Genomic DNA, 16,184 nt, shown 5'->3' with positions numbered 1-16,184 from the left:
AGTCTCCCCGACATATGTTGTTGAGCGTGCTCATCGGGTCCCTACAGGACGTTACATCCCAGGGGCGACTCCCCGACCCTTCCTGGTCCGCTTTCTGAATTTTAGGGACCGGGATAGGATCCTCTCCGCAGCCCGTAAGCTCCCTTCTCTCCCATACGGCAACTCCTCCATCCTACTGTTCCCGGATTTTTCGGCAGATTTGCAGCGCAAGAGAAGGTCCTTTAACGATATCCGCAGGCGCCTACGGGACAAGGATATTAAATACAGCATGTTATACCCCAGCCGCCTTCGGGTGCCTTATAACGGATCAGTGAAGTTCTTTGACACCCCGGAGGAAGCAAATGACTGGCTGATCACTCTACGTTAATCTTCTACAGCTTTCCCTACGTTGATGGGGGGTACTACTATTTGCCTGCATTGTTATCCTGCTGTGGGCTCCTGGCCCTTTTTTGTTTTTTGTTTTTGTTTTTGTTTTGTTTCTTGTTTTTTTCCTGGCGGGTTGTCGACACGGCAGCTGCGGAACTCACGGACTGCTACTTCCCAATCGCTGGGTGGACGCCTTTGTTTCATCCTTCCTGCCGGCGGACGGCGGACGGATCTCCGCCTCTCCTGGGGCTGCTGCGGTGCCTTGCCATCTCTCCAGTTGATCCTGCCTGACTCTGCTTTGCTTTTTGGGTTTTTTTTTTTTTTTTTTTTGTTATAGGTCCTTTGGCTACCTCCTTTTAGTTCGGAGCTCCCCGGACGTGGGACACTTAAGGACTTATTAGCCTTTCCCCTCATTACAGGGTTTTTGACCTGACAAGAATAAGCGGCTTAGAGCGGCCGCTGCTTCGGAACTTTTTTTTTGACTAAAGTCTGGAGGTTTAGGTTTTGGTTAGTTTTTGGGTATCAAACTGGTCATGTTTTTTAGTGCCCGATTGGTTTTTGTTTTTCCCCAATTGGGGCACTCTTGGCTGGTAGGGAGTTGTGGGTTTTCTTTTTTTCTTCTTTTTTGTTGTTTTAATTATGTTGATGTTTTCTTGTTCTTTTTTCTTTTTTTCACTGTGCGCTCTGAATCCACTGATAAATGCACCTGTTTTAATTGTTGTGCCGACCTGTACCATGCTCGCTGGCAGGATACTGGGATATTGTATGTGTATTACTGTACTATCATAATTATTAATTGCTTCCATGGCGTTGAAACTAGTGTCTTGGAATGTGCGGGGCCTTAATGATAAGGTAAAAAGGGCGTTGATGTTTAAATACCTGAATAATCACAGACCCCATGTACTTTTTCTTCAGGAGACTCATCTCCTGGGGAATAAAATCCTTGCCCTACGCAGGCCCTGGGTGAGACAGGCATTTCATGCCACATACTCTAGCTATGCGAGGGGAGTGGCCATCTTGCTAAACAAATCTCTAGCTTACAAAGTTGTTCACCTGCATACTGACCAAGGGGGTAGATTTATTGTCCTACTGTTAGAGATTGGCCAGGTGGTTTATGCTTTGGTCAATGTATATGTGCCCCCCCCTTTCAATCCACAGATTTTGTATAAGATTGCTGAACTGCTGGCTCCCCTACAGTTCTCCAGATTGTACATAGCTGGGGATTTTAACTCTATTTTAGACCCGTCCCTGGACTCGTCCAACCCGAACAGGGCTTATTCGTCAGATCTACTGCAGTGGGCCCAAACGTTCAATTACACTGAGATCTGGAGATGGCGGAATGTGGGCGTTCGGGCCTACTCTTTCCACTCCTCCACACATAAATCGGGCTCTCGGATTGATTTGGTCTTCGGCAACCCTGGGGCCCTGACGTCGGTGAGGGGGGCCCTGTACTTGCCTGCAGGCCTCTCTGACCACGCACCTTTGGAGGTCACCTTGCAGTTGTCGGACACCAGGGGTACAGGTTGTTGGCGTCTGGCGTCCAAATGGGTACAGGACTTGCGGGTGGGGGAGGAGGTCGCTCCTAAGTTGAAACAATGGCACTTTAATGCAGCCCTTGCCAACCTTTTACCCTAGAAACCATTGATGTCATTTTCAGGTTGTCCCTGATAAAGCAATGTATTGAATGTCAGTGGAAAAGAAAATGCCTCTTACGTTGATGGTAAGTGGGAGGAATGCCCCCCTTCCCCTTACAGAAGTGGTCAGAATGTCACCCTTACAGATCATTGGTGTCATGCTGCTGACTATGCATTGTCCCTGAAACCATGCAGGCCCCATCAAATGGTCAATTAGCCACAATTCAAGGAACCTCTGGTCAACCACTTCCCAACCGGCACAAGATGATGTACGTCAGCAGAATGGCACGGGCAGGCAAATTGGCATACAGGTATGTCCATTTGAAATTACCGCCCTGCCATCATGTGCGCGCCTCCGGCGGGACCCCCGTGTGTCCAGTCATGAGTCCCGCGGACTCGATCGCCACGGGATACGCCGCGCTCATCTTACGGGGAGGCTGAATGGGGAGATGCCGATGTAAACAGCATCTGCCCGTTCTGCCTAGCAACAAGTGACACTGATCTCTGCTCCCTGTGATTGGAGCAGAGATCAGTGTTCACTAACACACAGCCCAGCCCCTCACAGTTAGTAACACGCCCCCAGGACACACTTAACCCCTACACTGCCACCCCCTTGCTAACCCCTACACTGCCAATGTCATTTACATAGGAATCAATGCATTTGTATAGCACTGATTGCTGTATAAATGACAATGGTCCCAAAAATGTGTCAAAAATATCCAATGTGTCCGCCATAATGTGGCAGTCACAATAAAAATCGCTAATGGCCGCCATTACTAGTAAAAAAAATAATAATAATAATGCCATAAAACTATCCCCTATTTTGTAAACACTATAACTTTTGTGCAAACCAATCAATGATCGCTTATTGCGATTTTTTTTTTTTTTTTTTTACCAAAAATATGTAGAAGAATACGTATCGGCCTAAACTGAGGAACATTTTTTTTAATATATTTTTGGGGGATATTTATTATAGCAAAAAGTAAAAAAATAATGCGTTTTTTTTAAAATTGTTGCTCTTTTTTTGTTTATAGCACAAAAAATAAAAACCACAGGGGTGATCAAATACCACCAAAAGAAATCTCTATTTGTGGGAAAAAAGGATGTCAATTTTGTTTCGGAGCCATATCGCACGACCGCGCAATTGTCAGTTAAAGCGACGCAGTGCCGAATCGCAAAAAGTGGTCTGGTCTTAAGCCAGCCAGTGGTTAAGCCAGTGGTTAAGAATGGCAGCTTTAAAGTGTCCGTCCCTCCAGCTTTGTACAGTGTGACTACAGCTGCAACAGCCCATACATCTTTTCTAACTCAGGAGCAAACATAGCAAACGTAATTATAATTTATATAATCGCACACATAGGTTAGACTTGATGGACTGGTGTCTTTTTTCGACCTCACCTACTATGTAATAAAAGGCAATCTGAAAAAGCAATGGTGTGCAATAACCCAATCAAGTCTCAGTCAGGACACACTTCCTGTTCAGTCTGGAGGAGAAGCGATGGCCCCTGGAGCGTGGAGCTGCAGCCTGGATCCATGTCTGCTTAATCTGCCTCCTTCCTAAGGTCTTGGGGGGGGGGGGATCGCTGCATTCCCACCCGTCTGCCACGTGGGGGGGGGAACGCCGCATTCCCATCTACTTCCTGTGGGGGGGGGGTTGGCGCTGGTTTGCCATCCCGCCAAAAAGATATTGAGCACCAGCCACCACTGAGTGTATACCAACAGCCTAGCAATTCCTTGGTCCCCCAATAGATGATGAAGAAAATTATTTTTAATAGACAGTATTACTTTTAGTTTGTTAAACTTGTAGCCATCTTATTAATATAATTAATTCATCTTTTCTTTTCATCTTTTACATCCCTGAAGCAATACACAGCAATAGGAATGTTTTGATTGCCAGTTTTACCTTGTCTTTAAAGATTCTATATAAATATGTACATTCATGTGTAATTAGTATTTGAATTATTAATATTTACCAATGTTTTAACATTTTAATAAAAGTAATTGTATTTATTGTCAGTTGTTCAAATAAAAGATGAATCTTTCCAAAAGCGCTGTAGTAAGAGAAGATTACCAAATCAGAACTTTTTTTGAATAAAGTAGGGGAACGTTTAAAAACCCTCCAAAACAAGTGCCTGCATTATACTTTTATTAGTCATCATTTATAGTACATGTTTGAGTCATCATGATTATACTGTTATTGGCGTCTTGTTTATTTCATTCAGTTTTTGTTAGATCTGGGAAAAAACAGTCCTCTCTTAGCCTGAGTATACACATGACGTGATTAAAAATATATATATATTTTTTTGGGGGGGTTAGTATAATCTAAAGTATATAGTTGGAGTTTTTTTATATACATTGTATCAGCTACATACAGTATATACTGTAATAAATATTCTGTTGTACTGGTACCGCTATAGCCAAAGCAGGTGTGCAATTGTTGTGGGACATAGAAGGACCCACTAACCCTAATGTACTGTAGAATAATGAATATATAGCTTGGCTATTGAACCTACATAAAATATTGCTGATTATATGTTGACTGAAGATCTGTCTGTTCGACCAGTTTGATATATAACATTTATGACCTTATTTATTACAAAGTTCTTAATCCATATGCGCTAATTCACAGCAACCAATCGGAATTCATCTTGAACTGATCTGTTTTCCGCAAAATGGATTCTGGCGCTGCATGTAGGCTCCATGTACACTAGCATTTTTGTTAAGCTCCTAGAAGCTGTTATTAGCATTTTTTTTCTGCTCCTAGAAGCTAAATAGTGTTATCCTATGTCTCCATGGAACTACTTTAGGCTTCAGCACTAGCATTAGCTGCTGTGACAACACAAGTGGACCTATGGCTCCTACTGGGTTTCTATCAGATCTGTTGAATATAGATTGGTGCGCCACCTTGAATGTGCGAGTACCCTAAATGGGATTTTTTTAATAAATAGATGTTTTAAACAATAAAAGACTTTCCAGCTTGTTTTGTTCCTATATGCATCGAGGATACATGTTCAAAAGGATACAGGAACCTGCAAAATCCACTTAAAGGGGAGAGCCAGGCATTTCTGGTAAGTTAAAAAAAATAAAAATTTTCCTCCAATTTTTTTAGGAACATTTTTAGGCAATTTTTTTTTTTTTGAGTGGCCCTCCACTTTATTACAGAGCCCAGGGGTGGTTCAACTATGTATATAGACCGAACTTAATTATGCGGTCACACGCCCTAAGGTGAGGATAATCACATAAGAGGGGAGCCATGAGAGTGTTGGCAACTAATATCAAGCTTGGAGCATGCAACATTAGGATCCAAACCAACCTATTTCTATTTTTGAATTTTTTTAAAGACTATAATTAATGGGCCTTCACTATTGAGCATGTTATGGTCACATGGGACACTATGAAATATATTGTAGCACCTTAGCACTTTATTGTTTGTATGTCACATGGGATTGAAATGATCTTTTTCACATTTGATTTTTTAATTAGTTGTTTATATTGTTTCATTAGCAATCAAGCACTTTGTATACATGTAACACGTATTTTGAATATTTTGTGTGGACACTAAGGATATTTTATTTATATTTTTTTCACTTATACAGTATATGTGTATCGATTTACTATTTAGTGCGACACTTTTTGATTTATTGGATTACACTATTTTAGGCTATTGGCATTTTTGAGTTTCAGCATCTAGGAGCAGAAAACAAAATAGTTTTTTTTCTCTCTTAAACGCTACTAATTGCATTTTTTGAGCTTTTTTTTCCCCCTTTATTTTAAGGCTCCATGCACACTAGCATTTTTCATAAGCTCAAAAAAAGCTAGAAACATATGCTGGATGTAAAATGCTAATAATAGCATTTTTGTGCCAGCTTCTAGCAGCATTTTAGTAGCTTTTGGTAGCAGTTAGGAGCATTAGCATTTTATTAGCGTTTTTGCCATATACAAGCTGTTAGTAGCATTTTAATAGCTTTTAGAAGCAGCTAGGAGCATTTGGAAGCAGTCAGGAGCATTCAGAGTTTTTTTTCTGCTGGAAAAGCGCTCCAAGAAACTGTACAAAAACTATTTATTTTCTGCTCCTAGACTCTGAAGCTCAAAAAATGCTAATAGCTGAAAGTAGTGTGTGTGGACACATAGGATAATACTATTTAGCGTCTAGGAGCAGAAAAAAATGCTACTAACAGCTTTGAGCTAGGAGCTTAAGAAAATGCTAGTGTGCATGCAGCCTAAGGGAACTGCAAAAATGCTAATAAAAATGCTAACGCGCCTAAACGATGCTTAGTGCTTTTTATCCAGCATTTTCCCAGCTATTTTAAGCTTAAAAAAAAAACGCTAGTGTGCATGGAGCCTTAAAGCTGAAGTTGAATGATTTTTTTTTAAAATCAGCACCAGGGACAGTGCTTACATGAATGATGAGTGTCCCTTGTGTTGGTGGCTGCTAATCCTCATTCCTCTGCCCCTCGAATACCCCAGCAGCTGTGATCTTCTGGTGCTGCACGGGTTAATACAAGCAGCTCCACTTGTCACAGACACGCATCCAAAGTGCCAACTATGCCCGCCCTCCTCTCCCACTTGCTCCATTCATTGAAGCTGTACTATGAGTTTCGGCAATGAGAAGCACCCTACAAATGGAGAATGGAAGGATGAATGAAAGGTTCCCCTCCTCCAATTCAAGAGCGCTTTACATTGTTGGGAACTGATAGTATGGCTTCTATGAATGGAGAAAGAGGTTGGAAAGAATGGGCATAGTTGGCACTTTTGATGATTACCTGTGACAGATAGAGCTTGTATTAACTCCTGCAGCGCTGGAATATCACAGCTGTAGGGGTATATGGGGCACAGAGGAATGAAGATTTTAAAGTGTGTCTAAAGGCAGAAGTTTTTTTTTAACTTAATGCATTCTATGGTATGGGGTTTGGTGAGAATCACTATTGTGTTCTTTTTTTTTTTTCAATGAACTTTATTGAAATGTCACACAGACATTTCATAACGTTCAATTAGCGCTGCGGTAAGCTGAAAAAAAAGTAGTGCATGCACTACTCTTTTTCAGCGCACTGTGCCTGCACACCACCGCAACACAGTGTGGTGAATCAGGCACACAGGAGACTGCACTGGAAAAACCGCCCAGTGTAATCCCACTGCATTTGGTGTGAATGGCGCCTAAAGAACAGAGCAGCCACCAGACATACAGGACACTAATCATTCACATAAGTACTGTCCCCAGTGCTGATTAAAAAAAAAAATCACGAAGTTTCCGCTTTAGGATTGAAGAACTCTACCAAATAAAGGTTGCAAGTTCCATATAAGCTGGTGAGCCAAGCCTGTATGGATTTATTCTGGGGTCAAAGTATTTAAAGGTATTTCTCTTATTTGTCGGTAATTTCTGTCTCCTTGCTCTGGCCTCATTCATAGGTTAATTCCATCCAGAAGCCAAGTTCTTAACCATTGAGTCCATCCCCACTCCCAGCATTGAGGAACAACGGAGTTCTTATCTTCATAGCTGTAAATTTTAAGGAGTACCATAAGCCATGCCAGGTGGACCATACAATGCCATTGTCATATGTTCCAGTATAGTTTCCTTTTTTATAATATACGCCATTTAAATTGGCCACATGGCACCTGCAAATATAAAAAAAAATATTTATAAGACAAATAGTTATAGGTATTTCTGCATGTATTTTTTACGATACACTATAATGTTCAGATTGGCACCTCTATAATCTGATATAATACTGGCTGCGTGTTCGTGAACAGTACCAACCTGAATAACAGGCAGATCACAGACCTGTATGAACACGTTAAAAATTTGCCATTCTTATTGCTGCAGCGTTGCACGACAAAAACGGGGCACGCATCGAAAGAAGAGAACGGCCATGTTTTGTTGGAAATGTGGTCTATAAGTGGAAGTTTATTGCAGTGGTTAATGATAAATTGCAGAAAGGATTAGTGAATTTGTAAATTATTTGTAAATAATGCAGGTTGCAAATTTTCACATGATTCTCCATAGTTCCTCCTTTTAAGTGCAATATGCACCTCTTGTTGACATAGACTTATTTTACTATTGAAGAACAGCGTATGTTGGAAATAAATAGAAAATATAGCAAGGGACCTATAACTAATCAGATGCTATGGCAGCTTAGCATGTGGAACCGAAATTCTATGCTCCCCCTAGTGGTAAAATCTCATTATAAGTGAAAGAAGTCATTCCTAATAAAAGGTACAGTACAGTGGAACCTTGGTTAAAGTGGGGTGCCCCCTAAAAAAATAATTAAAAGTCAGCAGCTACAAATACTGCAGCTGCTGACTTTTAATAATTGGACACTTACCTGTCCCAGGGTTCAGCGATGCGGGGGTACGAAGCCCCCCTTTGTTCCACGCTCCACTCGTGGCGCCATCATTTGTACTGTGGGCAGCTTCACAGCCGGGCACCTACTGCGCATGCGCGAGCTGCGCAGGGCGCCGTGATACGTCGCACAGTCACCTGGGACACGTGACAGGTCCCAGGTGACTGTGCGGTGCAAGGGGAAGTGATGTCACCAGGGCATGGAAGAAGGCAGACTACAAGGGACCCCCCTAGCAACAGGTATTTAGAGGCGAGTAAAAAAATTTATTTTTCTGGTGGTAACACCACTTTAACAAGTAAAAAAAACCCTGACTCGGTTTGCAAGTGTTGTGTCGCAAAACAAGCAGAATTCAAGCTAATTGGGTGTGCAGTGCCACATTTGGCCAGAGGTTCGGGAATGCTGGTGACACTCGGAACGGTTCGGTGCCTGTTTCCGAGGGTTTCCGAGTTTAACCGAGCTGTTCCCGAGTATTTCTGAGGCTCTCCGGAGCAAATTTTCTTTGTTTCCATTGACTTCTATGGGGAAACTCACTTTGATATGCGAGTGCTTTGGATTTCAAGCATTCTCCTGGAACGGATTATGCTCGTAATCCAAGATTCCACTGTATATTGTTCAGGCAGTGTTTGGAAGAATCAATAACTGGGAGTAAAGTGAAACATTTTAATTATTGAATGTTCAGGTTTGGGGCCATCTGGGGACCCATTAACCACTTCAGCTCAGAAGGTTTACCCCCCTTCATGAATTTTAATTCGGAATGAACTGAACCGCTCATGCCTAATTTGTATTCTGCTAAATATTTTTGGTAAAAAGAGAACACAATAAGCGTATATTGATTGGTTTGCGCAAAAGTTGTAGCATCTACAAACTATGGGATATTTTTATGAAATTTGTATTTATTTATTTTTTTACTAGTAATGGTGGTGATCAGCGACTTATAGCAGGACTGTGTTATTGCGGTGGACAAATCTGATTCTAGAATAGGTCAGACGGAATCATTCTGTCAGATAGTCCAATCGTATGTGGGATAGTCTGATTGTTTTTCTTTTAAAAATTCATACGGACCTAGAAATAGAACATGCTTCAAATCTGTCTGACGGACCCAATTCCTATTGGGAAAACCGTTCGTCTGTATGCTGGTCTGACGGACCAAATACGGCGCAAGGGCAGCTATTGGCTACGAGCTGTTGAACTTCCTTTTCTAGTCCCGTCGTACGTCATCACGTTCAAAACAAACAGACTTTCAAACGGACTTTAGTCCGTTCATGTATGGGCAAGTCCATTTGTTCGCAATTACGTCGAAGGTCCGTCGGGAAGACCGGCAGACCTTTTCTGCCGGAAAGTCTGGTCATGTGTTGACACTTCTTTGGGGATTAGTGTCACTAATACAGTATTCAATGTTAAATAATTTGCACTGTCACTGTACTAATGACACTGGCAGGGAAGGGGCTAGCATCAGCGGCGATCAAAGGGTTAAATGTGTTCCCTGTGAGTGCTTGATAACTGTGCGGGGGGGTGCTTTAACTGGGGAAAGATAGAGATCCATGTTCCTGCTTAGCAAAAACACAGGATCTCCATCTTCCCCTCTCACAGAACAGTGATCTGCCTTGTTTACATAGGCAGACCGCCATTCTGCCTCTTTGGGGCATAATCACTGGGTGCTGGCAAACATTGGGTCTGCGGGACACGCTGATTGGCTCCCGCTGTGCCCAATCACAGCAGGAGCAGGTCACCAGTGGCGCACATGCATGCCCCAGACCCGGAAATAAAGGTGAAGTACGGTTATGTGATTTTTTGCTTAATGCCGCCCTGCCGCAGTACATGTATGAGGGGTGGTCCGGAACAGGTTAAAAGCTTAGAGCACATTTAACTGAGTGGCGTGCCTTACTTAAGAGCAATTTGTTTATTAGGTACCACACGAGGTATCACAGTTTCCATGCCAAGCTAATATTTTGTTATTTTGCTACAGCTGCAATCATTTAACTTACCTTTAATGAAGTACTGTATGTCCCATGTCCTGCAGGCTGATGGTTCCTGTAGAAATATTCTCTCCAGTGATGCCCAGTCCTCTTCACAGAGTCATCTGAGCGAGTTGTATTTGGTATAAGCTATGGCAGTGTTTCTCAACTCCAGTCCTCAAGGCACACCATCAGGTCATGGTTTAAGGATTTCCCTCAGAAGAAACAGCTGTGGTAATTACTAAGGCAGTGAACTGATCAAATCACCTGTGCAAAATAGTGAAAATCCTGAAAACATGACCTGTTGGTGCGCCTTGAGGACTGGAGTTGAGAAGCACTGAGCTATGGCACCACATTCCAATTATATCGGAAACAGTTAATTTACAGTGCCCAAGGATAACATGTTAAATATAAAAAAAGTCGACTCTGCAGACTGGGGGTGTATGCCCATTTATCCCTGGATGGGGCAAACTATATAGATAACTATCAATGGTCACTAAGCCCAATGATCATCTGTAAATGGTATACATGTTTAATGGTTTGGGACCATCAGATACTTCCATATCCTCATGTGATCTAAGAACTGTGAAGGATATACATATCGGCTTTATACCTCAGTCATGGTATTGTAGTTGTTCCATATAAACTTTTAAGTTGTTCCACCACAGTGGCCTCTGTTGCCGTCTGTGACCCTTTAGTAGCTTTGGGCCTCAGTTAAATAGACCCTGCATTCTCTAGTCCAACCTCCCGAGGAAACAGATTCTGTAGTCTGTGAAACGCGTAGAGGCTGAGACAAACAAGAATTATCTGACTAAATTCGTTGAGTGACCATTAATATATGGGCAGACATAACAATATTACACTGTAAATACAAAGTTCTCACCCAACTGGAGATATATGAATACATCTCTTTGCAATTAAGATAAAATTTATTCTTTGTATTGAATAAAATGTGAATTTTTTTTTATATTTAACGCGTCTTCTTTGGACACCCTAAAAGTCCTATAATGAACTCTTCACGGAGCTGAACTTCTGGTTTTGAGAGGGTTAATTGCTTCCAGTCTAACATAGAAATACACTGAAGAAGGTCCCAGAGGACATCTTGTTTGTCCCTCCTCTGTTGACAAAAGCCCTTACATTGTTTTCAGAGAATGTAAAATATTCTATGAATGGGGGAGAGGATCCTGTCATTTATCCTCCTCTCCCCATTCAGAGGACATGTTACATTTTGTGAACCTTTGTCAATGGAGGAGAAGATAAAAAAAAGGGACGGGTCACATGGGGACACACAGAGCGGCAATGTATGTGCCGTGAAGAGGACCGGGCATCACTGGAGAGAAGGTTTCTACAGGAACCATCAGCTTGCTGGATGTGGGGAACAATTCATTACAGTTACATTATGTGGCTGCAGCTCTAGACAAAAATGCTAAACTGGAGCTATAAGGTAACCTGAAGCAGGCAAATGACATTCCAAAAAATTTTGAACTCCACCCTGCATACTTGTTATAAGTCAGTGAAGCCAGAATGAGGAAGACTGCTTTGGAGACCTTTAAAAAAGTAAATCAGTAATGGCAGCTTCCACATTGCTATCCCCATAGGTCCCCATTAAGCAAACTGTTTACTGACCTGTTGAACCACCAACCACATTTGTTTTCTTTGGCACAGCTGCCTTTGATGAAGCGGTCATTATCCTTGTCTGGAGTGCTGAAGGGCATTCCTCTGAGTGAGGCAGACCATTGGTGATCAAAATTATTCCCACCAGCAAGGGCATCCCCTGCATTCCCAGAATAATATCCTAACCAAAGCTTGTAATTATCCTGCAGAGGAGAGTAAAATAACATTACAATCAACCATATGCACACTGGCATTGATTTACCAAAGGCAAATAGACCATTCAACAAATTTTTCTTTAACCACTTCAGCCCCAGAAGGTTTACCCCCTTCATGACCAGGCCATTTTTTGCAATGGGGCACTGCGTTATTTTAACGGAAGATTGTGCGGTCGAGTGACGATGTACCCAAATAAAATGTATGTCCTTTTTTTTCCCACAAATAGAGCTTTCTTTTGGTGGTATTCACCTTAGAGGTTTAACCTTAAACTAAATAGAGGGTTCTTTACTGTAAGAGCAGCAAGGATGTGGAATTCCCTTCCACATGCAGTGGTCTCAGCGGGGGGAGCATCGATAGTTTAAAGAAACTATTAGATAAGCACCTGAATAACCGCAACATACAGGGATATACAATGTGATACTGACATATAAGCACGCACATAGGTTGGACTTGATGGACCTGTGTCTTTTTTCGACCTCACCTACTCGACCTCACCTACTATGTAACTATGTAACCTCTGCGCAGAAACAAAAAAGACCTACAATTTTGAAAATAAAAAACAATATTTTTTACTTTCTGCTATAAAACATACCCAATAAAAAAATGTAAAAAATCTAACTTCTTTATCAATTTAGGCCAATTTGTATTCTGCTACATATTTTTGGTAAAAAAAAACAAACCCCAATAAGCATATATTGATTGGTTTGTGCAAAAGTTATAGCGTCCACAAATGATATGTTTATTGAATTTTTTATTTTTTTTTACTAGTAATGGTGGCGATCAGCGATTTTTAGCAGGACTGCGATCTTGCGGCGGACAAATCTCACACTAAATGACACTTTTTGGGGACCAGTGAGACTAATACAATGATCAGCGCAAAAAAAATTAAAAATGCGCTGTCAGTGTACTAATGACACTGGCAGGAAAGGGGTTAAAATCAGGGGCGATCAAAGGGTTAAATGTGCTCCTAGGGAGTGCTTTATAACTGTGGGCAGGTGCTTTGACTGGGGGAAGACAGAGATCCGTGTTCCTGCTTAGCAGGAACACAAGATCTCCATCTTCCCCTCTCACAGAATGGCGGTCTGCCTTGTTTACATAAGCAGACCGCCGTTGTGCCTCTCCTAAGAATGCTTGGCGTGTCCCAGCGGACATCGTGACCCTCTGATTGGCTCCCGCTGTGTTCAATCACAGCAGGAGCGGGCCGCCCAGACCCAGTGCACGAAATCACACACACGTGATTTTGCTCAGGAGGGCCACCCTGCTGCAGTATATCTGTGTGGGGCAGTTCATAACAAGTTAAACCATAGTGAAAGTTGCAAAATTTCACTTTTCAAAGAATACCCAATCACATGCACTTAAAATGAAAAGTTTGTTTCACTTGCACATGATTGGATGATGGAATTTAGCAGAGCTTCTCCTCGTTCACTTTCCCCTCGTTCACTAAGTCCTGGGGAAAATTCTCTTGCAAAGTGCAACTTCCCTTGCAACGCGAACAGCCTATTTGCCTATTGTAAATCAACCTCCTCGTGTGCGTTGCATATTTTTAAATACATTTCATGCATTTATCATTAATATTGGTTCTTTGTACAAAGACTGGGTGAGTCCAGGCACATTTGCCTACCTGTATTTTTTTTTGTATGGGTGAAATGTGTCAGCGAATGGGCATTGTAAATCAGGTGAATGATTTGCCAATGAATTCTAGGTGAATCGAACACTGCACCTTTTTATAAAGAGATACACAGTGCAGTGCTTTCCTATATCACATAACAATGAGAGACGAGCTTTTATTTGCTCTGACGTTAAATGTCATTAAACATCTGAGAGCTGATTTATGATGGATGTCTCATTTGTTAAATATACTGCCAGTTTGCCCTCTTATTGAATATATTATCTGGATAACACAATAATTACTGTTACTAAACCCACAACAGTAAAATCAGTCTGTATATGCAGCATAGCATGCTTGTTATACTCACTGTGGAACTTAAAGTGGGGTGCCCATTTAAAAAAAAAAAAAAAAATTAAAAGTCAGCAGCTAAAAACACTGCAGCTGCTGACTTTTAATAATCGGACACTTACCTGTCCCAGGGTCCAGCAATGCGGGGAGTCGAAGCCCCACTCGCCCCCCCCCCTCTCCGTTTGGTGGCGCCAGCATTGTAACTGTGGGCGCATGCGTAAGCGGCGCCTCACGCCGCGAGTGTTCGCTCAATCATCTGGGACCTGTCACGTATCCCAGGTGACTGACAGGGAGGGAGGGGGCAGAGCTGAGCCCTTCCTGCGCCCAGGGGAAGTGATGTCACCAGCCCAGGCACTGAAGGAGGTAGACTACGAGGGACCCCCTAGCAACAGCCATTTAGAGGTAAGTAAAAAAAAAACATTTTCCAAATTTTTTTTTTAATTTTTTTTTAGGAATATTAATGATTTTTTTTGTGTGTGTGCAACCCCACATTTAAGGAGTTAATCCTCTGAATTGTGTAAAAATGCTGTTTTATTCTGTACGTGCAGATCTTCCCCTTCTTCCACTGTCTATCTGGGGAAGACCAGCTAACAGAGGCAGAGTAGCCAACCTGCACATGCTCAGTTGTGTCTTTTATGCTGGAAAGAACAGTTATCTCAGAGATAGGCAGGTCACATGATATTGACATCACACATGTGGACGTGTATACAGGCTGCAGTGAAAATCTCCTTCTTCCTTAACTCTTAGCACTGAAGAAACTGTGCAGTTTATCGTGTAACTGCAGGGCTTTTTTTCAGCGGGAACGCGGGGGAATGCAGTTCCGGCACCTCCAGCACTGAATGTATGTAATAGCATGGGGTGTGGGGTGTGCTGGAGGGTCTATTGATGTTGGCTTCTGGGGGATCTATTGTCACTGGTAGGGATCTGATTTTGTGTGAGGGTCTATTGTTGCCGATGGGGAATATATTGTTGCTGGGGGGTCTTATGTCACTGGAAGGCATCTACTGTTGAGGAAGAGGTCTATTTTTACTGGCTGCTGAAGGATCTATTGATGCTGGCTGCTGGGAGATCTGTAGTTTCTGCTGGGGGGGAGGGGTCTAATGTCGCTTGGGTGGATATTTTGTTGTGGGTAGTTCACTGTTGCTGCAGGGAATCTATTGTTGTTGGAGTGGAATCCATTGTTGCTGGGGGAGTCTATTGTTGTGTGGAGATCTATTGCTGGGATTCTATTTTTGCTGACTGCAGGGGATCTATTTTACTGTTTTTCTTTTTATCATCAACATGTTCCATACAAATGATTTAACACTACAAAATGATACTTGGTTCTGTATTCTCTAAAAGGGGCAGCACTGGTAGGTGGGTAGGGGGTGTAATCAAGGGACGGTGGTCAGAGGTGGGTATGGGGCAGTTCCTGCACCTATTCTCCGAGAAAAAAAACCCTGTGTAACCGACTAACCGTGATATACAGATCATCCAAAAAGGTATATGGTGGCAGTATTTTAATGCAAGAAGGAGATTTATAAACTGTGGGCAATGTTGGGGGGGGGCGGATAAACTATTTTCATATTACTGGGTTTACTACCACTTTAAATACACAATGATATTATGTAAATCCATTCCTTTATTATCGCAGTAGCCCAATGACATGTCTTACCTCTTCATTTGTAATTCTGATGCTGTCATAGATGGCGTGCCTGGTTTTCCCCTGCCAGTCCATGAGGTCAATCTGTAGGGTCATCTCCCCTGCACAGGAACACAGCCAAATATGCTTACTGATTATGGGAAACATCTGCTGAGAAATGTATGGAGGCCGACACAGCTGACTTTCTTCTGAAAATGCTAGTTCCTGTCTCTCATTGGCTTCAAGACTTTCGGAGCCCCTGATTGGAACAAGCATGTAGCAAGTGAAGTCTGAGCTCTGAATCTGCATCCTTGTCCCAGAGCAGTGTTGAAAAAGTACTGAACCTGCTGGATTAGCTTAACAGCCAGGCAACTAACATTTTCAAAAGGAAATGTCAGCAATGGCAGCCTACATACTTTATTCAGTGCAGGTTATCTGTAAAGCAAAAGTATTCTCATCAAACAATTTGTATTCAGATAGACTCAC

General features: G+C 42.2%; 1 protein-coding gene across 1 annotated transcript in view; it reads right to left on the bottom strand.

The window, feature by feature from the left end:
- Positions 1-4,455: 4,455 nt before the first annotated feature.
- The window catches only part of LOC143983988 (fibrinogen-like protein 1), a 28,100-nt gene continuing 16,371 nt past the window's right edge, over positions 4,456-16,184 (bottom strand). Inside the window, exons 6-8 of the mRNA XM_077484212.1 lie at positions 15,732-15,820; positions 11,917-12,107; positions 4,456-7,610 (exon numbers count right to left, since the gene is read on the bottom strand). Of these exons, the coding sequence (XP_077340338.1) occupies positions 7,430-7,610; positions 11,917-12,107; positions 15,732-15,820 (461 nt within the window). The 3' untranslated portion in view covers positions 4,456-7,429. The remainder of the gene's footprint in view (positions 7,611-11,916; positions 12,108-15,731; positions 15,821-16,184) is intronic.

The sequence above is a fragment of the Lithobates pipiens genome, unplaced genomic scaffold (assembly GCF_037356315.1).
Source record: "Lithobates pipiens isolate NorthernLeopardFrog02 unplaced genomic scaffold, aLitPip1_a1.2 Scaffold_16, whole genome shotgun sequence".
Taxonomy (NCBI): domain Eukaryota; kingdom Metazoa; phylum Chordata; class Amphibia; order Anura; family Ranidae; genus Lithobates; species Lithobates pipiens.
Note: the sequence above shows the minus strand (reverse complement) of the source record. Positions and strands in the feature narration are given on the sequence as shown.